At 38.0% G+C, this 25,257-nt stretch overlaps 1 protein-coding gene across 2 annotated transcripts; it reads left to right on the top strand.

Annotated features, from left to right (window-relative positions):
* The first annotated feature begins 620 nt into the window (after positions 1 to 620).
* On the top strand, positions 621 to 23,661 carry LOC102504965 (zinc finger protein 182). 2 transcript variants are annotated; one of them, XM_032475980.1, is made up of 4 exons: positions 621 to 732; positions 16,564 to 16,690; positions 17,008 to 17,100; positions 20,754 to 23,661. In XM_032475980.1, the coding sequence occupies exons 1-4, from the start codon at positions 718 to 720 to the stop codon at positions 22,379 to 22,381; spliced, it is 1,863 nt and encodes a 620-aa protein (XP_032331871.1). In that variant the 5' UTR covers positions 621 to 717; the 3' UTR covers positions 22,382 to 23,661. The 2 variants fall into 2 exon arrangements, with proteins under 2 accessions (XP_032331871.1, XP_032331870.1); XM_032475979.1 differs by having other exon boundaries at positions 622 to 732; positions 17,005 to 17,100.
* Positions 23,662 to 25,257: the final 1,596 nt, after the last annotated feature.

Below are 25,257 nucleotides of genomic sequence, written 5' to 3'. Positions count from 1 at the left end.
AAGAAAAAGGAACTAATTTTATCCCTCTACATTTAAATGTCCATTCTTAGACCTTTTTAAAAATGTGTATAATGGGTCTGAATTTTTAAACATGTAATGTATGGTTTTAAAATGGGTTCCTGCAGTTTTATAACCTACCTATTTTCATTTAGAAAGTTACCGCGATTCAGCTTGAAAGTTTTTTCCATAACTTTTAAAAACCTGTATTTATAGATAATATGTACAGAAAAGTATATAGATAATAAGTATACAGTACCATACAATATGGTTTTTAATAGCTACATAGAATTTAATCCCTTGTATTTCCTTATTAATTCCATATTATGGGTCATATAGGATCGTTTAAGTTTGGCATTGTTAAAGTCAGTGCTAAAATGAAGGTACTTACAGGGAAATTATGTTTCATTATTTCCTTAAGGAAAATATCTAGAAATACAATTTCTGAGGCAGTACACAAGTATTCATAGGAAAAAAAAAAACCTTTTGTGTTAGATACTGACGTGAGGAAAAGACTCAAGAATTCACAAATGGTTGTTAAAACCACCTGCTTGCCCAAACTTCCACAGAGCGGCCTTCTGCCCAGCTGGTGTGAGGGGATTCCTAGGCAGATAATTCTGGGCACTGGAGGCCTGATGGGGTCTCTCATAAACTCTACATTTCTCCACTCTTATAGCTCAAACTTCACTCATCTCTGCCTTTTCCCAAGAAGAGCAGGAAATGGCCGGACCCCAGGTAAGTATGTTATTTGTTCCTTGTTTTACCACACATGTGATGAATGATCTCAGGAAGGAATCTCAGACATAAAATAGAAAATTAGTTGTAAATAATTGTTAGGGAAAATGAGAGACAGCAGCAAGGCCAAATTAGAATGTAGACATATGAAAGACTTGGGGTGTAGCAGATAGTTACACATGACAGTATTAGTTGAGTTGCAAAATTCTCTTTGAGCCTCTGGCAGGCAGAGGTAATCTGGCTCATTTTATTTATCAAAGAGCGAGAAAACATCAAATCCTCAGGAAAGTAAAGTTTTCCTACAGTTGCCTTCCAAGGCATTTCTTTGCTGAATCATTACATGTATGGTGGAATTGTCTTCAATCATAGCCTAATGAAAGTGCAGTCCCTGGTTTCCTGTGGCTATTTCTTATTGCATTCTTCAGTGAGCTGGAGATATAATGTCAAGATGGAATTGGGAATGAAATATCTTAGGGAACTTGCTTGTCTTTCAAACGATTTCCCTGAAGTAATTTTCTCAGTTGGACTTTTTGATTCTCATTTGGCCAAGAGACAAAGTCCTGCAGGCACTCACTGCCCACTATCTTTTTTATTTCACTTTAAAAACTGTTATTTTTTAAATTCGTGTGCAGTAAAATTGATTTTGTTGTCCAGTGTGATAAATGTTAACACCTGCATAGATTGTTATAACTAATCTATGGGCTGGAGAAGAGTTTCATCATGCCAAAAAACTGCGTCCTGCTGCCCCTTTGTCCTCCCCCACCTGAAACCTCAAGCAACCACACATCTTTTCTGTCACTAGAGTTTTATCTTTTCAAGAGTGTCACACATTATGTAACTTTATTTTTTTAATTAAAATTTCTTTTGAGGTAATTGACTGACACGCCATTGTAAAAATAATACAGAGCGATCTCATGTATCCTTTACTCAGTTTCCATCCATGATAACATCTTGCAAAATTATAGTACAATGGCACAACCAGGATATTCACATTGATATGGTTAAGACACAGTTACCCCAAGGATCTCTTACCCTTATGTTGCTCTTTTATACTTGCATCCATCTCTGCCCCCCAATCCCATTCCAAGACTCCTAGCAACTACTAATCTGTTCTCCATTTCTAGAATTTTGTCATTTCAGGAATGTGATATATGTCAAATCATATAGTCTGTAACCTTTTGAGATTGGATTTTTTTTTTCACTCAATATGATTCCCTGGAGATTCAGCCATGTTGTTGTGTGTGTCAATAGTTCTTTCCTTTTTTATAGCTGAGTGGCACTCCATGGTATAGATGTACCACAGCTTATTTATCCATTTTCCTGTTGAAAGACATTTGAATGATTTTCAGTGTTTAAACATTCACACACAGGTTTTTGTGTGAATATACGTTTTCATTTCTCTGGAGTAAATATTTGAGCATTGCTGGGTCATATGGTAAGTGCACAGTTTAACTTTTTCAGAATCTGCCAAATGGTATTCCAGAATGGTTGAATTCTTTTTCATTTCCACCAGCAATGTATAAGAATTCCAGTTCCTTCACATTTTTGCCAACACTTGATACTGTCAGTACAGTTGACCCTTGAACAACGCTGGGCTTAGGGGCACTGACCCCCACCTAGTAGTTGAAAATCCATCTACAATCTGCCATCTGTATCTGCAGTTCCAACTAACCACAGATCGTGTAGTACTGTAGTATGCATTTATTGAAAAAAAAATCCACAAATAAGTGGACCCTCACAGTTCAAACCTATGTTGTTCAAGGGTCAACTGCATTTTAAATTTTAATTATTCTAGTTTATAGTGATCTCTCATGATGGTTTTAATTTGTTTTGGTTTTTTAGGAGGTGGTTATTAGGTTTATTTATTTATTTTTAATGGAGGTGCTGGGGACTGAACCCAGGACCTTGTGCATGCTAAGCACACACTTTACCACTGAGCTGTACCCTCCCCACTGATGGTTTTAATTTGTATTTCCCTAATGGCTAATGATGTTGAGTATCTTTATGTATGCTTATTTACTTTTGCATATCCTCTTTGGTAAAGTGTCCAGTCAAGTCTTCTGCCCATTTTAAATTGGATTGTTTGTTTTCTCACTGTTGAGTTTCGAGAGTTCTCTATGTATTCTGTGCATAAGTCTTGTCACATAGCGTCGCTTGTAAATATTTTCTCCAAGTGTGTGGCTTGTCTTTTCATTCACTTAATAGTCTGGTTCACAGAGTGAGAATTTTTAATTTTGAAAATGTCCAGTTTATAAACTATTAACTTTATGGATTGTGCTTTCCATGTCAGGTCTAGGAGTTGGTTGCCTAACTCTAGGTGAAATGGAAAAACTCTAGTTTTCTACCTCCTATGTAGAGAAAAACCCCGTTCTTTCCTACTGTGTCCCTCCTATGAGTCTTCCTTTGCTCTGACTTGGAACAGTTCACTTCTGAGATTTCTGGTTGCCAAATGTGTGGAAGTTTCCCCCACAGCAGATTCTCTGTGACACCTGCTGGTTGTTCTGCAGCTTACCGTAGCTCTGAGGCTGTCTGCTTGGAGATTGTGTCAGATCCCACAGGTTAAGGGCTCAGTTCCACAAGACTGCCCCTACCTCCTAACATAAGACACCAGTCCAAAGGTTAGTGCTTAGTACCTGTGCTTCTGACCACCCAGCTGTTGATCAGAGGTTCCAGTGACCTCCTCTTTGGGGTCAATTAATTTGCTAGAGTAGCTCACAGAACTCAGGGAAACACCCTTCCCAGTTTATTAAAGAATATGATAAAGGATACAGATGAACATCCAGATGGCAGATGCGTAAGGGCAAAGAATATGGGAAGAGGTGTGGAGCTTCCATACCCTCTCCAGGCCCAGGTGTGTCACTCTCCTAGCGCCTCCATGTGCTTACCAGTTCGGAAGCTCTCGGAGCCTAGTCCTTCATGTTTCTCTTATTGTTTTTAAGTGAAAGCAGGTTTATTTAGGGAGATACACACTCCGTAGACAGAGTGCGGGCCATCTCAGAAGGCAACAGAGAGTGACCATGAGGTGTGGAGTTGTTAGGTTTTATGGGCTCAGTAATTTCATATGCTAATGAGTAGGAGGATTATTCCAACTACTTTGGGGAAGGGGCGGGGATTTCCAGGAATCAGGCCCCTGCCCACTTTTTGACCTTTTATGTTCAGCCTAGGAACTGTCATGGCGCTTGTGGGTGTGCCATGAGGCTCAAGGCCTTTAGCATGATTGATGAATTCATCGGCCATTGGCTTTTTTTTAAATTGAGGTATAGCTGATTTAACAGTTGTGTTAGTTTCTGGTGTACAGCACAGTGATTCAGTTCTACATATTTATATACGTGTATATATTCTTTTTCATAATAGATTATTACAAGCTATTGAATATAGTGCCCTGTGTCCTACAGTAGGACCTTGTTATTTATCTATTTTGTATATAGTAGTTTGTATCTGCTAATCCCAAACTCCTAATTCATCCCTCCCCCCTTCCTCTTTGGTAACAGTAAGTTTATTTTCTATGTCTATGAGTCTGTTTCTGTTTTGTAAATAAGTTCATTTGTGTCATTTTTTAGATTCCACATATAAGTGATATCATATGGTATTTGTCTTTCTCTGATTTACTTCACTTCAGATGATAATCTCATGTTGCTGCAAATGGCATCATTTCATACATTTTATGGCTGAGTAGTATTCCATTGTGTGGAATACTACTACACACACACCACAATTTCTTTATCCAGTCATCTGTTGATAGACATTTAGGTTGCTTCCATGTACTGGCTATTGTAAATAGTGCTGCTATGAACATTGAGGTACATGTATCTTTTCAAATTAGAGTTCCCTCCAGATATATTCCCAGGAGTGGGGTTGATGGATCATGTGGTAACTCTAGTTTTCGTTTCTTAAGGACTTGCCATACTGTTTTCCATAGTGGATGCACCAAAGTACATTTCCACCAACAGTGTAGGAGGGTTCCCTTTTCTCCACACCCTCTCCTGCATTTATTGTTTGTAGACTTTTGAATGATGGCCACTCTGACCTGTGTGAGGTGAAACCTCATTGTAGTTTTGATTTTTATTTCTGATAATTAGCGATATTGAGCATCTTTTCATGTGCCTGCTGGCCATCTGTATGTTTTCATTGGAGAAATATCTGTTTAGGTCTTCTGCCCATTTTTTGATTGGGTTGTTTGGTTTTTTGTTATTGAGTTATATGAGCTGTTTGAATATTCTGGAAGTTAAGCCCTTTTCAGTGACATTACTTGCAAATATTTTCTCCCAGTCAGTAGGTAGTAGGTCTTTTCATTTTGTTTATGGTTTCCTTTGCTGTGCAAAAGCTTATGAGTTTAATTAGGTCCCATTTGTTTATTTTTGCTTTTATTTCTATTGCCTTGGTAGACTGACCTAGGAAAACATTGCTATGATTTATGTCAGAGAATGTTTTGCCTATGTTTACTTCTAGATTTATGATGTCCTGTCTTATGTTTAAGTCTTTAAGCCATTTTGAGTTTATTTTTGTGTGTATAGTGTGAGGGAGTATAGTATATTTTTTGTATAGTGTAACTTCATTGATTTACATGTGGCTGTCCAGTTTTCCCAATACCACTTGCTAAAGAGACTGTCTTTTCTCCATTGTGTGTTCTTGCCTCCTTTGTCAAAGATTAATTGACCACAGGTGTGTGGGTGGCTATTGGCTTTTGATTCAACTTCCAGCCCCTCACCTTCTTGACGCTGGAGGGTGGGACCAAAAGTTCCAACTCTCTAATCACACACATGGTTGGTTCTCCTGACAGCCAGCCCATGTCCTTAGGTGGGATCCTAAAGTCATCTCATTAACATGACAAAAGAGACCTTTATAGCTCTTAGCACTTAAGAAACTTAAAGGGTTTCAGGAGCTTCTCTCTGCCAGAAATGGGAAGTTAAAACCAAAAATGTATTTCTTATTATAAATCAATATCCACTATGTCATGAAGATTTTCTCCTATTTCTTCTATAAGTTTTATAGTTTTAAGTTTACATGTAGATGTAAGATCCATTTTGCATTAATTTTTATATAAGGTATAAGGATTAGGTCAAGGTTCATAATTTTGCAAATGGATTTCTGTTTGTTCTAACTCCATTTGTTGAAAGGACCATCTTTTCTCCATTGAATTGATTTTGTGGTTTTATCAAAAGTCAGTTGGCCATATTTGTGGGGTCTATTTCTGGTCTCTGTTCTGTTTATCTATGTATCTGACCCTCCACCAGTACCACGCTGTCTTCATTATTGCAGCTTTATCATAAGTCTTGAAATCAGGTACTGTGATTTCTCCAACTTATTCTACTTTTTCAAAATTGGCCATTCTTGTTCCCTTGTCTTTATATATAAATTTTAGAATAATCTTATTTACATATCTAAAAATGATCTTGCTAGGATTTTGATAGGAATTGACTTATACCTGTAGATCAGTTTGGGGAGAATTGGTAGTTTTTTTTTATGTTGTGTCTTATAATCCATGAACACAGTATCCTTTTACATTTATTTAGATCTTCTTTTATTTACTTCATCAACATTTTATAATTTTCAACATACAGATCCTATAAATGTGTATTAGTCTGCTCAGGCTGCCATAACAAAATGCCACAAACTAAGTAGATTAAACAACAGAAATTTATTTTCTCACAGTTCTGGAGCTTAGAAGTCCCAGATCGGGGTTGATTTCTGGTGAGGCCTTTCTTCTTGGCTTGTAGACAGCTGCCTTCTCACTGTCCTCACATGGCCTTTAGCTTTGTGCATCTGCAGAGAGAGAGGGAGGGATGTGTGATGAGAACTGTCAAGATTTATTCTCTTAGCAACTTTCAAATATACGATACAGTATTATTAACTATAGACACCATGCTGTGCGTTACATCCACAGGACTTATTTATTGTATAACTAGAAGTTTGTACCTTTTGACCACCTTTACTATTTCATCTACTCCCCTGCCCCCTACCTCTGGCAACCATCAATCTGTTCTTTGTATCTATGAGGGGGTTTTGGTTTGTTTTTTTTTTTAGATTCCACATGTGGGTGAGATCATATGATATTTCTCTTTCTCTGTCTGACTTATTTCACTTAGCATAATGCCCTAAAGGTCCATCCATGTTGTCACAAATGGCAAGATTTTCTTCTTTTTATAGCTGAATAATATTCCAGTGTGTGTGTGTGTATACTTAGGTTGATTCCATATCTTGGCTATTATAAATAATGCTGCAGTGAACATGGAGGTTCATATATCTTTTTGAGTCAGTGTTTTCATTTCCTTCAAATAAATGCCGAGAAGTGGAATTGCTGGATCATATGGTAGTTCTATTTTTAATTTTTGAGAAACCTCTATATGATTTTTCCATAGTGGCTGTACGAATTTACATTCTCACCAACAGTGTACAAGGGTTCCCTTTTCTTCACCTCCTTGCCAACACTTGCTATTGATTGTCTTTTTGATAACGGCCATTCTGACAGGTGTGAGGTGATATCTCACTGTTGTTTTGATTTGCATTTCCCTGATGATTAGTGATGTTGAGCATCTTTTCATGTGTCTGTAGGCCATCTGTATGTCTTCTTTGGAAACATGTCTATTCAGGTCCTCTGCTTGCTTTTTAATTGGGTTGTTTGTTTTTTCAATACTTAGTTGTGTGAGTTCTTTGTATATTTTGGATATTAACCCCTTATCAGTTATTTGATATGCAGATGTATTCTCCCACTTGGTAGGTTGCCTTTTCATTTTGTTGATGGATTCCTTTGCTGTAAGAAGCTTTTTATTTTTATATAGTCCTTTTTGTTGAGTTTTGCTTTTGGTGTCAAATCCAAAAAATCATTGCCAAGACGAATGTCAAAAGAGTTTGCCACCCATGTTTTCTTCTAGGAATTTTATGGCTTCAGGTTTTATGTTCAAATCTTTAATCCACTTTGAGTTAATTTTTGCATGTAGTATAAGATAGCAGTCCACTTTCATTCTTTTGTATGTGTCCAGATTTCCCAACACAATTTATTGAAAAGGTTATCTTTTCCCCACTGTATATTCTTGGCTCCTTTGAGATAAATTAATTGATCATACATGCATGGGTTTATTTCTGGGTCCTCTATTCTGTTCCATTGATCTATGAGTCTGTTTTTATGCCAGTACCATATTATTTTGATTACTATAGCTTTGTAATATAGTTTGAAATTAGGGAGTGTGGTGCCTCCAGCTTTGTTTTTCTTTCTCAGGGTTGCTGTGTCTATTCTGAGTCTTGTGACTATATTTGAACTTTAGTATTGTTCTGTTTCTCTGACTCATTCATTTCTATAGCTGCATAGTGTTCCATTAGGGTTGCACCAGTTTGTTCAACTATTCTCCTATGTACATGGGAATTTTGGTTTTTTCCAGTATTTTACAATTAAGAATAATGCCAAAATGAAATATATTGTGCATATGTTGTTTCCTTTTTGTACAGGTATATCTTCTATATAAATTCGTATAAGTGTCATTCCTAGGTCAAGGGTAAATACAATTTATTAGGTATTGCCAAATTCTCTTTTATAAAGATTGTTCCATTTTGCCTGTACTGGTTTACATTCCTACCAACAATGTATGATAGTGCCTATTTCTCTATGGCTGTACCACAGAGTATGGTCTCTGGCTTTTAAATTTTTTTCCAATCTTCTAGGTAAGAAATGATATCTCTGTTTTAGTTTTAATTGCCATTTCTATTATTATGAGTAAAGTAAAATGTAATTTAATATATTTAAGAGCCATTTATATATCTCTTTTGTTAATTGTCTTATGTTTTTTGCCTAATTTTCTATCAGGTATTTGGTCTTTTTTCCCCTTGACTTTTAAGAGTTCTTTCTATATTAAGGACATTCTTTATCTGTGATACATGTTGCAGCAATCTTTGTGATATATGTTTCAACAAATTTCCCCCTCTGGTTTGTCATTTGTTTTTGGACTTATGTCTTTGGACTTGCCAAAATGTTTTTATATTTTTGTGCTTGTATTTATTAATCTCTTATTACATCTGGATTTTTAGTCATAGTTAGAAAGTCTTTCCCTACATCCACGTTATACGGACATTCACCCACACTTTCCTCTAGTACTTTGGTTTTGGTTTTTTACATTTAGCCCCTTGATCCATTTGGTGTATATTTTTGTGTATGTAATGCAGTATGGATCCAATTTAGCCTTTTCCAAATGGCTCTCCAGTTGACCCAGCAATATTTATTAAAAAGTGGGTCTTTTCACTCTGTACTTTGAGAGCATGCCTGTATCCAAGTATATTCTAGTATCTGTCGGGGCTACTCACTCCCTCACAGTTTTTCTTTTCCAGTGTTTTTCTAACTGTTTTTGCACATTTATTATTTTATTTAATTATTTTACTTTGGGAGGGGTGGAGGAGGTAGCTAGGCTTGTTTGTTTTTAGAGGAGGTACTGGGGATTGAACCTGGGACCACATGTATGCTAAGCATGTGCTCTACCACCTGAGCTATCCCCTCCTCCCTTGCACATTTATTTTTTGATATGATCTTTAGTATTGCCTCGTTTAGTACCATTAAGAAGATTGCTTTTTTATTGGGATCACATTAAATTTATAAATTAATTTAGGGATAACTGCATCTTTGTGACTTTGTGTCATTCTTTCTATGAAGAGTTTGACAACTCTGAAGTTAGAGGGGACTGTCCCAATAAGAGACCACCCTCAGTTCTTACAACAGTTGCAAGTTTGGGGGTCCCCAAGACCACCCTTAGGTTTGCTAATTCAGTGGAGGGACTCCCAGTACTCATTGAAAGCTGCTAAACTCATGGTTATGGCTTGTTACAGGGAGAGGACTCAGATTGGAATCTGCCAAGGGAAGAAGTGCATAGGGCAGGATCTCAGAAAGTACCAAACATGGAGTTTCCATTTTTATCTCCTCATGGAGTCAGGATGCATGACTTTGTGTGATTGGCATTGATGTGTGATAGTATGTATTGAGTTCTGTCAACCAGGGAGGCTCTCGTGAGCCTTGATGCTCAGGGTTTTTATTAGGGCTTCATTTTATAGACATGATTGTCAATGTGGCTGCTGTTTGTCTTCAGCACCTCTGGGAGTGACCCAACCCCCCCACCCCCGAATCATGTGGTTGGTCTTTCTGATGTGGCCAGCCCCTACCCTAAAATACATCATTACGCTATCCATGGTGAACCAAGACCGCTGTGCAAAACTTCCTTCCTTCCTTCCTTCCTTCCTTCCATTTGAGTCCATCCTTCTGTCCATCCTTTCTTCTTTCCTTCCATTCTTCCATTCCAGTTTGCCTTTTACATCTGGTTATTTTAAGGAAATTGCCATCTATTCTAATCTTTAATTTTTTTAAATCAGGTTTCAATATTTTTGTATCAGCATTTCTTATATTAATTATATTAAGCATATATGTTTTCTCTTTGGGTCTACTTAATGGTGATTTATGTTAATTAATCTTCTAATATAAAACTATCATTGTATGCCTGGAATATATTTTAATTGGTCATTAAATATTATTGTCTTAATGTGGATCTATTCTATTTGGTTATACAGTTGACTGTTGAACAACATGAGTTTGAACTGTGTGGGTCCTCTTATCTGCAGATGGTTTTCAACAGTAAATACTGCAGTACTATACAGCCCATGTTTGGTTGAATCCACAGATGTGGAAGAACCACTGATATGGAGGGCTGACTCTAAGTTATACGTGGATTAACCCCCTTGTTGTTTAAGGGTCAACTCTATTTAGGATTTTTGGACTGTTGATCACAAGTGAGTTTAGTCTGCATTTTCCTATTTTGTACAATCTTAAATGAGTTTATGTGTCAAATTTATACTCAATTCATGTAACAATTTGTAAGCCTTCCTTCTTCTATGCTCAGGAAGAATTAGAGCAGTTAGTCTTCTCAGGTCTTTGGTGAGCATGAGTCTTGCCCTGGGCATATATGTGGCTTTCTAAATTCCCTTGTACCTGGGTGCTTTTGAATGTCATAATGTCCCCAAGAATCTCCCCCAGCATTTCTTCTCAGACCTTAGGCAGGCTGTTGTCTGTCTGGACTGTAATCTTTTGCCCCGGGCATCTGTGGCTTGTTAGTTTGCCTTGCAGCCTTTTGGAGCAATGCCTACTGCTTTCGGGCCAGAGTTCAGAGTAAGGTGAAACAGGAGCACCTCGCAGCTGTCTTTCTAGTAGCCCCTGATAGGTTAGAACAGACACATGCCAACTTGTGAGTCTGGTCTGCTCTGCTTCCTCGGGAACTAGGGGCTGAGGGGGTCCCACACTGGGAACATTGGCTGATGCCGAGAAGTTTTCCTGATGTCTTTAAGTTGCCTGTTTCTTGATTCCATGTAGTTGCTGCAAACTTTTGTTTTTCAGAGTTTTGACAAAGTTGGTTCTGATGGTGTCTCCTTGTTTTTGAATTTTGGGGGAATGTCATTGTGGTGACTTTCTTATGACCTGAAGTATTTTCTCATTTTCTATTGTTCTTAAAGAAGCTTTGAGTGGATGCTATTTTCACCTATTTATTTTTTGTTGGGGGGAGGTAATTAGGTTTATTTATTAATCTTTAATGGAGATACTGGGGATTGTACCCAGGACTTTGTGTATGCTAAGCATGCGTTCTATCACTGAGCTGTATCCTCCCCCTTGTTTTCACCTATTTAAGTGTTGGAGGTTGTGGTGACTTGCACAATTCTCGTTTCGAGAGGCCCTTCTTTTTGTCAGTGAGAGAAAGTACAGTTTCCTTAATGGATGACTTTGTCTTGGTACTGTGGGGAGCCACCATATGTGCTCTGGCTTGTTTTAGTTTGTTTAGGTCATTCCTTTGTCTCACAGGACCTTCAATTTCCCCCTCAAGGTTTTCCCCTTCACAACCCAATCTCCAAACGGTTCTTCCTCTTTGCTTTTTATCTTCTGCTCCTTTAGAGGCAATGCTTTTTTGTGGCTGCCACCTTATGTCCCGTACACCTTTCTTATAGCTGGTGCTCTGATCCATCTGGCCCGTTTTCCAGTATTTTTGTACTAATGGAGGATTTTTCTCTTTCTAAGCATGAGTTCAGCTCATCCTTAGGTTCTCTGCTTCCCTCTCTGTTCTCTTGACCATTTTTTCAGACCCTTCTCATGCTGCAGAAAGGTTTGTGACAGTAGTTTGAAAGCAAATTCGGTATTTATTTTTCACTTATAGGTAATCAGAAATCTATAGTAGTCTCTATTTTCTATTATAAGTTTATTTTTTATTGATGTACAGTCAGTTTACAATGTTGTGTCAATTTCTGGTGTACAGCACAATAGTTTGATCATACATATACATATATTCGTTTTCATATTCTTTTTCATTATAGGTTACTGAAAGATATTGAATATAGTTCCCTGTGCTATACAGTAGAAGCTTGTTGTCTATCTATTTTATATATAGTAGTTAATATCTGCAAATCTCAAACTCCCAGTTTATCCCTTTTCACCCCTTCCCCCCACCCCCTCATAACCATAAGTTTGTTTCCTTGTGTGTTTCTTCCTGTGTCTGTTTCTGAGTCTGTTTCTTCCTGTGTCTGTTTCTGAGTCTGTTTTGTAAGTAAGTTCATTTCTCTTGTTTTTAGGTTCCATATATAAGAGAGATTATATGGTATTTTTCTTTCTCTTTCTGGCTTAGTTCACTTAGAATAACGATCTCCAGGTCCATCCATGTTGCTGCAAATGGCATTATTTCATTCTTTTTTTTTATGGCTGAGTAGTACCCATTGTATAAATATACCACAACGTCTTTATCCAGTCATCTCTCGATGGACGTTTAGGTTGTTTCTATGTCTTGACTATTATTTTCTATTATAAGTTATACTGAAGGTATAGGTTATGTGTAATTTTATTTGTTCTTCATATTAATCTGTACGGTTTTTTGGAGGATATGTGGAGAGGTTTGGATTTATACAGGTGCAGTTATTCTAAAGTACCTGGAGGCTCCTTAATTTTTAAATAATTTTTTTTAAAATAAAAAAGGTATAATCTGTATACAGTAAAACAGACCCTCTTCAGTGTACAGTTCTGCAACTTTGGACAAACTCTGCAAGTTTTGACACCACCACAGGGAAGATATAGAACAGTTCTCTTGCCTCCCAATACAGTTGACCCTTGAACAATGTGGAGGTTAGTGGTGCCAACTCCCTGCACAGTTGAAAATTTGCATATGACTTTGAACTCCCTCCAGATTTACTAATAGCCTGGTGTTGAGTGGAAACCTTACCAATAACATAAACATTTAATTAACACATTTTGTATGTTGAATGTATTATATACTGTATTTTTACAATACAGGAAGCCTGAGAAAAAAACATTATTAAGAAAATCATAAGAAACAGAAAATACTTTTACAGCATTATATTATATTTATTGACACTGTAAGTTTATGTTGTCTGTTTGCAAGATGAATGAATGGTCTGTCAGTGCCTACATCAGTATAGTCTTATATGAAACAAAGCACTGTAGCTGTTATACAAATACTAACACTAGACATCAAAAATGAAAAGATAATGTGAAAAAAAATTGACATTTAATTATGAATATAATGTGTCATGCATTTATAATGAGCAATATGACTGCTTTATGGTAGCCTAGTGTAATTGGTATGATTGCTTCTTGGTATGCAAGCCTATGCACTAATGAATGAATTGTTATACAGTTTTAATGGCATACAGTATTATAGTCATATTCATAATACATTACTGGCAACATTGTTAGGTTTTTTTAAAAACCACTCACCTATGATGATAGGCTGATATGCAGTTTCTCCAATTATGAGAGAGAAGAGCATCCTGTATGGTTAATACAATTCTTTGAATTTTTTTTGAACATTTTTTATTGAGTTATAATCATTTTACAATGTTGTGTCAAATTTCAGTGTAGAGCACAATTTTTCAGTTATACATGAACACATATATATTCATTGTCACATTTTTTTCTCTGTGAGCTGCCATAAGATCTTGTGTATATTTCCCTGTGCTATACAGTATAATCTTGTTTACCTATTCTACAATTTTGAAATCCCATCTATCCCTTCCCACCCTCTGCCCTCTTGGCAACCACAAGTTTGTATTCTATGTCTATGAGTCTGTTTCTGTTTTGTATTCATGTTTGTTTTGTTTAGATTCCACATATGAGCGATCTCATATGGTATTTTTCTTTCTCTTTCTGGCTTACTTCACTTAGAATGACATTCTCCAGGAACATCCATGTTGCTACAAATGGTGTTATGTTGTCGTTTTTATGGCTGAATAGTATTCCACTGTATAAATATACCACATCTTCTTTATCCAGTCATCTGTTGATGGACATTTAGGCTGTTTCCATGTCTTGGCTATTGTAAATAGTGCTGCTATGAACATTGGGGTGCAGGTGTCATTTTCAAGTAGGGTTCCTTCTGGATATATGCCCAGGAGTGGGATTCCTGGGTCATATGGTAAGTCTATTCCTAGTCTTTTGAGGAATCTCCATACTGTTTTCCTTTTTCTTTTTAGTTTTGAGAGTTCTAATTCTTTATATATTCTCAATGCAACTTTGTTGGATAAGTGATTTGTAAATATTTTCTCCCATTCCATGGCTTTTCATTCTCTTAACAGTGTCCTTTTTGGAAAAAAAAATATATATATATGTTTTTGAAAATTTATTTATGTATTTATTTTACAATATCATATTTTAAAAATTGAAGTATAGTTGATTTACAATATTATATGTTACAGGTATACAATGTAGTGATTCAGTTTTTAAAGGTTAGGGTATAGTTATTATAAAATAGTGGCTCTATTCCCCATGTTGTACAGTACATCCTTCTAGCTTATTTTATACCTGCTAGTTTGTACCTCTTAATCCTCCACCTCCATCTTGCCCCTCCCTCTTCCCCCTCCCCACTGGTAACCACTAGTTCCTTCTCTACATCTGTGCCTTTTCTGTTATATTCACTAGTTTGTTGTATTTTTTAAGACTCCACATGTAAGTGATATCTTAAACAGTATTTGTCTTTCTCTTAACAATGTTTTTTTTAATTTTGGTGTCACATCAAAGAAATACCTGGCTAACCTGAGGTTAAAAAGATTTTCGCTTGTATTTTCTTCTAAAAATTTTGTAGGTTTAGATGTTACATTAAGTTTGTGATCCGTTTTGAGTTTCTATATGTGTTGGAGGTATGGATTGAAGTTCTTTTTTTTTTTTTTTTTGCATATGGATATCCAGTTGTCCCGACACTATTTGTTGAAATGGGAACTCCCATTTTCCATGGATGTGCCTTTGCACTTGTCAAAAATAATTTTTAAGTAGAAAGATATAAAGTATATTTAATTATACCAAACATGAAGTACAGTTTATAAGTGTACAGCTTGCTGAATTATCACAATGTGAAAAAACTGTATGACCACCCCCAGGTCAAGATTAGAACATAATCAGGACCTCCAAATCCCCTCTCATGCTCTCTTCCAACCAATAGCAGCCCCAAAGGTAGCCATTCTCCTGACTTCTAATAGGGACTAGCCTTGCTTGTTCTCTTATTGTGTATAAATAGAATCATGCAGTATGTACTCTTGTGTCTGGATTCTTTTGCTCATCAGTACCTCTGTGAGATTCATCGATGTTGGATATGCAGTTGTAGTTCATTCCTTTTCATTACCACATAGTATTCCATTGAAAGACTGTGCCACAATTTACCTATTCTATTGTCAAGTTGGATTTTGCCCACAACTTAGTATTAGAAACAGTGCTGCTGTGACCATCCCAGTACTTGTTTGCTTAAAGCCCATGTGCATGGTTTTCTCTAAGGTGTGTACCTAGGAGTAGAATTGCTGGGCCATAGTGTTTGCAAATCATTAACTTTAGTAAATAATGCTGAACTGTTTCGCCAAGCAGTTGTACCAGTTTTTACATTCCTAACTCACAGTGTGTGAGAGTTCCCATTTTGACACAATCTTATGGAACTTCAGTCTGCTTAATTATAACATTTCTGGTGGGTGCCTAGTGGTGTCTCAGTGTGGCCTAAATTTCCATTATACCTGAGTGCTAATGGAGTTGAATACATTTTCTTATATTTATCAAACATATGTCCATATGTTTTTCTTTTTAGCAAAGTATCTATTCACATCTCTTGTCTATTTTTCTGTGTGGCTTGTATATTTCTTTTGATTTGTAGGGGTTATTTTCTGTGTGCCAGATACAAACCCTTTATCACTTATGAAATTTGCAGATAATCTCCCCATCTATAGCTTGCCTTTTTACCGTTATAGTTTTAATCTTGTAGCACTTCAGTCTTTTCCTTTATGAGTAGTGCTTTTCATGTCTTGTCTTTGAATTTTTTTCCCTACCCCAAGCCTCTGAAAACATTTTCCTCCTATATTATTTTCCAGACACTTCATTGTGTTACGTTTCACATTAGATTTACAATTTACCTATAGCTGATTTTTGTGCATGGTGAGAGTTAGGGGTTAAATGTCATTTTTTCCCCATATAGATTTCCGGTAACCCATCCACATTTATTTAAAAATATCATCCTCTCCCCACTGTTTGGCAGTTTCAACTTTACCATAACTCAAGTGTTTATACATATTTGGATTCTCTTTTTAGTTCTACTGGACTGTTTATCTATCCGTCTATCCTTGTGCTAATACCACATTGTCTTACATTTTCTATTATTTAATGTAATAGTGTCTCTGCTGTGATTTGTGATTTTTCTTCCCACAAAGTAGGTTACTAACTTGATAGGCATCATGTATAAGTCATCATCATGAACTGGGAACCCAATCAGAAGTTCCCCTACATTCCATCCTTTTTACCTCATGGTCAGCATTTGAGAATAAAAGAATTTACAATTACAGGGACTCATGACATTTGAGGATGTGGCTGTGAATTTCACCCAGGAGGAGTGGCAGTACCTGAACCCTCCACAGAAGACCCTGTACAGAGACGTGATGCTGGAGACCTACAGCCACCTGGTCTCTGTGGGTAAGAATGGCTTCCTCAGGTAATTTTGCTGTTTATGATTACTGTGTCCAACAGAAGGCCTTTCCTTTCTCAATTTTGGAAACTTGAAGCAAGGCCTCTGAACTGATTGAAGACTTTGATATTGAATTCCAGGGATCAGAGTTCCTTTTCCCCCTTTGCTTTCCTGACAAGGTGTTTGTGAACTCAAAACCCAGGTGAATTGGTTTGACTACCACTGTGTCAAGTGACAGGTCCCTTGTGCTGCCCCGAACTCCACCTTCCTTTCTCTCAGAGGCTCTGAGGACAAAGGAGGTATCACTGTCATTTCTCATCAGCAGGGCAGCAGATTACCAAACCAAATCTCATCCTCAAATTGGAGGTGGAAGAGCCGTGCCTGACAGAAGGAAAAATCCCAGTTTGGAGCTTTCCAGGTAAGTGGGATTGACCCAGGTTATGGGGACATGAAGTCCCAGCTTGTCAGTCAGGGGTGAGAACCTCTGAAAGGACTTTCAGGAATATCTTGGGAATGGCTGTGGCCCTCTGGTGTTGGAGGATAAGGACATGAACACCTAAGACTGATACCCCCTCCCCTGTCCTAAACCCATCAGACCATTCTCCTTAAGTTGGTGCTCACCCATAAGTTTCTGCACAACTCCATTTCCCTGTATAAAGGTGTCTTGTAAATGCCAATCCCCCAGCCCCAAGCCCTGCCACTTTTATGGTTCTCATTTCTCAGTGCCTCATCTGAAGCCAGGCCCACGTTAGTCGCAGACCAAGGTGCTAATACCCTTAATTCTGGATGGAAATACCTGATTCCATTCAGTTTAGCTATTCCTATCAGGTTTGCTCCTAAAGCATCTTAATTATCTCTTTAAAAATAGCTTTATTAAGATATAATTCACATACAATAAAATTCACTCTTTTGAAGTATACAAATTCAGTGATTTCCAGTATATTCATAGAATTGTGCAACCATCACCACTGTCTAATTCAAGAACATTATCACCAGCCTCAAAAGAAACCCCTAATTATATTTCCTGTCTCTGCCCTGGAATCAGCCATTTCGCCAAGGAACCTTGTTTCTTTCTAGTGGTAAATAATGTTTTGTGACCACAATTTGGATGTTAGGGAGTTATTTCTAGGCCTTTTCACTGTAGTTAGGAACTATGTAAAAAAAAGATTAAGAGGAAATGTATCATGGATTCAAATTGATATTTCCAAATCAAGTTCTGGACTTAAAGGTTTTAAATTTATTAATCTTACATCTGATGGGAGTATCATCAGTATTATTCTGAGACTGCTGAATGTGTATAGTGGGTTGAATCAGTTGAGGTAATCGTGTTGGTGCCACTAAGAATCAAGACTTTTCAGCATGGTTGTTAGGCGATACAGATGAAGGGGGTATTTGCTATTATTAGAGAATTCTTTTATTTTCAAATTTTGCTTTATGATTATATAAAATAATTGCAAAATTTTTACCTTGGTTCCAAAATCAATCTAGAAAACAAGCTATATTCAAGGAAGTCCAGTCTCTTACCCTCTCCATCCTACTCTCTTCCTTCCTCCCCCCTCTAGGTAACCATTTATTAAAATTTAAAGGTTTATCCTTCTATTGCTTTTTATAATATGAGCCTCTGTTATTTTAAACATATATCTTTATTTCCTTCCTTATAAAAATGGTAGCCTACAATGTACATTTTTTATTGAGTTATAGTCAGTTTACAATGTTGTGTCAATTTCCAGTGTAGAGCACAATTTTTCAGTTATACATGAACATACATGAACATTCATTGTTGCATTCTTTTTTGCTGTGAGCTACCACAATATCTTGTATATGTTTCCCTGTGCTATAAAGTATAATCTTGTTTATTCTACATATGCCTGTCAGTATCTACAAATTTCAAACTCCCAGTCTGTCCCTTCCCACCCACCCCCCTGGCAACCACAAGTTTGTATTCTATTTCTATGAGTCTGTTTCTGTTTTGTATTTATGTTCATTTTTTTTTTAGATTCCACATATGAGCGATCTCATATGGTATTTTTCTTTCTCTTTCTGGCTTACTTCACTTAGAATGATATTCTCCAGGAACATCCATGTTGCTGCAAATGGCGTTATGTTCTCATTTTTTATGGCTGAGTAGTATTCCATTGTATAAATATACCACATCTTCTTTATCCAGTCATCTGTCAATGGACATTTAGGCTGTTTCTGTGTCTTGGCTATTGTAAATAGTGCTGCTATGAACGTTGGATTCTTTTTGAAGTAGGGTTCCTTCTGGATATGTGCCCAGGAGTGGGCTATTATTTTAAACATCATTTATATATTTAAATATTATTTAAACATATATCTTTAAACATACATCTTTTTATTTTAAACATCTTTTTATTTTAAACATATATCTTTATTTTGTTCCTTATAAAAATGGTAGCCTACAATGTACATTTTTATTCACCTTCTTTTTTCAGTTAATTCAAGAACATGTTAAATATACTGAGATAGTCCTTATTTCTTTTTATAGTAATGTAGTGACTCTTAATCATAATAGTAGTAGTTATTGTAGTAGTAGTAGTAGTAGTTGTTCTAGTAAACAGGTGAAGTGCTGTGCATGCCTTGTTATAATTAGTTTAATCCTATCAACATACATTTGGGTGGGTACTGTTACAGCTCCTATTTTCCAGGTGTGAAAGTAAGATACAGATAGATTAGATAACATGCCTGAGGTCACATAACAAGTAAAAGGCAGATTTGGGATTTGATCCTGGGCTAGAGAACTTATGACCGTAGCCACATTCGCTATGCTGCTCCTTACCACCTTAAAGAGGTCCAGACTCAGTAGATCCTTGATGGAGCTTGGGTCCCATCAAATGTATTTTGTAAAAAAGCTTTTCCTGTGATTCTGATGTTCACTCCCAGTTAAGAACTAGTGCTTTACTATTGAAAGAAAGGAAGTCACAGGAAGAGAAGCCACAGCTGCATGATCCATTTTAAAATTCAGTATTACTCTCAAATGTTGTTATTATATCTAAGTGGTAATATGAGTAGTTATTTTACTCTTCTTTCAACTTTTCTGTATGTTTGAAACTTTTCATATAAAACTTTAGGAAAAGGTGAGAAGAAAATTAAAGTACAAAAAAATTAAAATTCAGTATATGGGCAAAAAGGATTTACCGCATTGTCTTGACCAAGATACCACTGATTTTAAGACACAGCACTAAGAAAATTTGCCACCAGATTATGACACGTCACTGATTGTAAGGTGTATTTGGATTCAGAAGTATTAAAATATGGAACAATATGCATCTTGTAATTGATGAAATATGGTATGTTAAGGCAAGGCTTTGCAGTTTTAACTGTCTAAATGAGTGGTACAGATAACCAACTACTTTAGAAGTTAATGAAAGTAAAAGATATACAGGAAGATCAGAGTCAGCTTTTTTGAAAAGAGTGAACTGCTTCTTGAAAGTTATCTAGATTCTGAATATATCAAAATATGGAGGACTGGGCTATGTGGGTGATGGGACATGAGGAAGGGTTTGGAGTTAATAATATACATTGTTTTAAGTGGAAATAGTGTAGACAGGAGCAGAAGGTGGTGTCAAAGAACTGTGAATGCAAACTTGGATGAATACAAAGGTGAATCAAGGTTGGGCAAAAATTTTTAGGTTTCTTTGTTTTTGTAAGGCTAATTATTCTAGATCTTTCTCTCATTTACTGATAATGTGGATTTCAGGATTGTTGTAAGATTTGAGTCCACAAATCTCACTGTTGCATTTCTACCTAGGTGGAAATAGTATATAAGTCAGGTACAGTTAAGAGTTCATATGATAAATGAAGATAAAGGGTGATAAGTCACCAGAGTGATGCAAAAGTAAGGGTAAGAAAGACTGAGGTGTTAGGGTCAGATTGTTCTTGGTAACAAAAAGGCTAGCAGGTAGGAGTTTAGTAAAAGAACAGGATTGGATGGTCAAGATTCTCTCTCCAATAAAATGAGGTAACAGTATCAGCTTTCCTTCGGCAGGACATTTCTAAAGAAAGTCCATTTGATAATATCAAAGGATAAAGATGGTTTATTGTACTTTCCAGAAGAAGCCTTCCAGGTTGATGAACAGATTGAGAGACAGCACCAGGATGACCAAGATAAACATGTGATGCAAGCTGGATTCCCTGACAAGAGAGCCATTACCACCAAGATTGGCCATGACTATAATGAATTTGGAAACATACTTCATCTCAGTACAAACTTTGTTGCTTCAATACAAAGACCCCATAAACATGAGTCATTTGGGCATATGGTAGATAATTTAGACTTATTTGGTAGAAGCTCTGCAGGAAAGAAACATGATAATGGATGTGCAAAATTATTCTTCCATACTGAGTATGAGAAAACAACTCCTGGAGTGAAACCTTATGGCTATAAAGAGTGTGGGAAGACCCTCAGGCAAAAGAAAGGCCTTAGTCTACATCAGAGAATTAAAAATGGAGAGAAACCCTTTGAATGTACCGCATGTAGGAAAACCTTCAGCAAGAAGTCACACCTCATTGTGCACTGGAGAACTCACACAGGAGAGAAGCCCTTTGGATGTACTGAATGTGGAAAAGCCTTTAGCCAAAAATCTCAGCTCATCATACACCTGAGAACTCATACAGGAGAGCGACCCTTTGAGTGTCCAGAATGTGGAAAGGCCTTTAGAGAAAAGTCAACTGTCATCATCCATTACAGGACTCACACAGGAGAGAAACCTTATGAATGTAATGAATGTGGCAAAGCCTTCACCCAGAAGTCAAACCTCATTGTCCATCAGAAAACCCACACAGGAGAAAAAACTTATGAATGCACCAAATGTGGGGAGTCTTTCATACAGAAGCTCGATCTAATTATACATCACAGTACTCATACAGGAAAGAAACCCCACGAATGTAATGAGTGTAAGAAAACTTTCAGTGATAAGTCAACTCTCATTATTCATCAACGAACTCATACGGGAGAGAAACCTCATAAATGTACTGAATGTGGGAAGTCTTTCAATGAGAAGTCAACCCTCATCGTGCATCAGCGAACTCATACAGGAGAGAAACCCTATGAATGTGATGTGTGTGGGAAAACCTTCACCCAAAAGTCTAACCTTGGGGTACATCAGAGAACTCATTCAGGAGAGAAACCCTTTGAATGTAATGAATGTGAGAAAGCGTTCTCTCAGAAATCCTATCTCATGCTACACCAGAGAGGTCATACAGGAGAGAAGCCCTATGAATGCAGTGAATGTGAAAAAGCATTTTCCCAGAAATCCTATCTCATTATTCATCAAAGAACGCATACGGAAGAAAAACCCTATAAATGTAACGAATGTGGCAAAGCCTTCAGAGAAAAGTCAAAACTCATTATCCATCAGAGAATTCATACGGGAGAGAAACCCTATGAATGTCCTGTATGTTGGAAAGCTTTCAGCCAGAAGTCACAGCTCATAATCCATCAGCGAACACACACAGGAGAGAAACCCTATGCATGCACCGAGTGTGGCAAAGCCTTCAGAGAGAAATCAACGTTCACTGTACACCAGAGAACTCATACTGGAGAGAAACCCTATAAGTGTACAGAATGTGGGAAAGCCTTTACCCAAAAATCAAATCTTATAGTCCATCAGAGAACACATGCAGTAAAGAAATCCCATGGGAAAGGCCATACCCGGAAGTCCAAGCTCATTGCCCATTAGAGAGTAAGTCACTGGTACAGTTCCCTTCACTGCGGGAAAGTTTCGTCAATGTAAGTAAACATTTTAAAAGTGTGTTCTGACCTCTGGTTTAAATGTGGGGCGTAAAGTCAGCCTTTTTCCTTTTCATCTCAGTCTTCACCCGAAAGCTACAAGGAGAAAAAGAAGCAGAAGTGTATCTGACAAAATTAGGAAACAGCCGAAACCCCGATTAGAGGGGGCTACCAGAAGCAGAGGAAATCAAGCACCAGTGCAAGGAGGGTTCAAAGGTTAGAGAGAGTGCTTAAGGCTGCAGATGTGAGACAGCGCTGAAGAGGATGCAGCCAAGTTTTAGGCTATCCCCTGAGTGCAAGGCCACAGAGATACACAACAGTGGTAATGGGGCACAGACAAGTGAGAGGTAGGATGTTTCCTGGACCCATTTGGAGTCTCAGGAGAGACAGGCAAGGGCCTCAGCAAGGAATTGCTCAGGCAAGCCATATTTACAGAAAGTAGTCTATATTCATGAGAGGAGCAGTTGGCAGGGACTGAGGAAAGAGGAGAGTTCTTGAGAAGAACCCAACAGGTGCCCCTGTTTCCTGATTCTGCAGAAGTCAAGTCTGAAAGCACTACCAAATGGGAAAAAGAATCCCCGTTAGAAAAACTGATCGGCCTAGAATGTAGCCCCGTTTCTTCCCCTACCTGAACTTCCAGCAAACAGCAAGTCCAGGAAAAACTCTTACTCAAATGAGGAATGATTCCAGAGTCATCAAACCCACAAGTGCACACAGCTTTTGAGCTAGCAGTTCCCCATCTAGGAATGTATATAGTCACACATGTACAAAATGATGGACACATAGAGGTATTCAATGATGCACTGCTGGTGAAAGCAAAGATTGGGAGCTTTCCACATGGCTCCTGAAATCCTGGAATGTCCCTATGGCAAACTTTTTGGTAGACACAAATGAATAAATATATGACGAGAACTTGGACACCACTTTGTGTAGCTGTACACAAACATTAGGTGAGAAAAAAAGCAAGGTTGCAGGAGAGTGAGGATAATCTGCTACCATTTGTGTACAAAAAGGAGAACAAATGGTAAGTAAGTACGTGATCAAGTGTATTCACATAAACTCTCTCTGGAAAGATAAACGAGAAGCTGGGAACCCTGATTACCTCTGGGAAAGGGAAGGGGCAGCGGGTGGCTTGGGGGAAGGAATTGGGAGAGAGACGGCTGTATATCCTTTCAGAACTTTAGAAAATTGTACTATGTGGATGTTATTAACTTTTCAAAAAATAAAACTTTTAAAACACATTTTGTTCCATTACTGTTATAATGAAGTCAGATTCTAGATGCAGGATTTCATAACCTTTAATATAGATATGCTCGATGTGGAGTTTAATTTTTTTTAGAGTCAATAAATTGAATCATCAATCAGACAAAACAGATACCCAGTCAGTTCCAGAGGCACACCGGCATTATTGTCTTGAGGGTGCCAAATAAAGTGATTTCAGGTCAGCTGGGACCTGCATTCTGCTGATCTAAAATTATTGAAACTGGAACACGTTTCTTGCTTAGTGTGCACAGTGCCATCTGGGAAAATACCCTGAACTAAAGCCCACCGATGCCCTTCCACATCTTAAAATGATTTAAATGACTTCATTCGTGCGTGTGTGCGCATTCTTTTTACAAACGCTGTAAAGCATAAATCCAGAGAGGTTGGGTAACTTGCCCCACAAGTCACACTTCCATGGCACATTTTCCAAGGGGAGAGACAGATTGAGAGCCGTGGTCTTAATGGACACAGCCAAAGACCACGTAACAGCACTTTTGCTCCAGAATGAAAGGTCCCACTGTGTGAATGACCATAAATGTGGCCCTCACCCTACTGTAAGTTTCCACTGAGACCATCTTGGTGGTGGAACTGAGCAAATGAAGCTGTGGAAACCCTGGGCATGCTCAGTGTTTCGATGTAACAGAACAGGTGGTTGAGTCAGACCTGAGACCCTGCCTGTGCCCTCCCAGGCCTTGTTTTTGCCTCTAAATTACCGCAGGAAAATGAGCAGTGGGCTCATTTTCTATGAACTACAAAAGCCAGACATGCCAAATTTAGTGCCCTTCCAGGGAGAAGGAAGCTTCAGGAAGGAATGTGGGCTGGCTTCCTTGCTCCTGGTGCAGTCTGCTGAGGGGACACCTGAGGGCACTAGGAATGAAACATCTCATCTTCCTGCTGATAGAGAATATTCCTGGGGTTTCAGGCCCATCAGAGGTCATCCTGGGATGGGGTGGGGGTCAGATCTTGCCATTTCAGTTTGATCTTGGACTCCTGCTTCCTGGGACCCAGAAGTCAATGTGATGGGCCATGTGGGTAAGTGGAGGTGAGTGAGGCAGGGACCCAGAGGGGAAGGGGTGGGGATGAATAGCAGGATGTGGATAAATGGACTGAAATTGTGAGAGAGAGACTAGGGTGATGAAGGGTGAGTGTGGGAATAGGGGTATGAGGGGCAGAGTGGGGGTGAATGGGGAAGAGTAGGGAGAAATGGAAGTGTCTGGTAGAGTGAATTACTGGCGAAGAAACACTTGAGCGTAAGTAAATCTGAGCAGTGCCGGGGAGAGTGGGAGTGAGTAGTTTAAGCAGACAGAAAGTGGATGTTGGAAATGTGGACAGAGTGAATTAAGCTGGGAGTGAGATGAGGCACAGGGGGAGTGACAGTGGTGAATGGGGCAGAGTGAAGAGGCGTGTGACCATGCGGCAGAGCGTTAATAAGGGCAGAGGAAGACTGGGCAGGCGACGTGGGGCAGACCGTGAGAACTGGCGAGTGCCCTGCGCTCTTTCACAAGTGAGGGGTATCTGTGGAGCTGGGCTGTAGGGTCTCAGAGTCTTAGTGATGCAGGATCT

This window comes from Camelus ferus, chromosome X (assembly GCF_009834535.1).
Source record: "Camelus ferus isolate YT-003-E chromosome X, BCGSAC_Cfer_1.0, whole genome shotgun sequence".
Taxonomy (NCBI): domain Eukaryota; kingdom Metazoa; phylum Chordata; class Mammalia; order Artiodactyla; family Camelidae; genus Camelus; species Camelus ferus.
The sequence above is the reverse complement of the archived record's forward strand: the minus strand, read 5'-3'. Positions and strand labels throughout refer to the sequence as shown.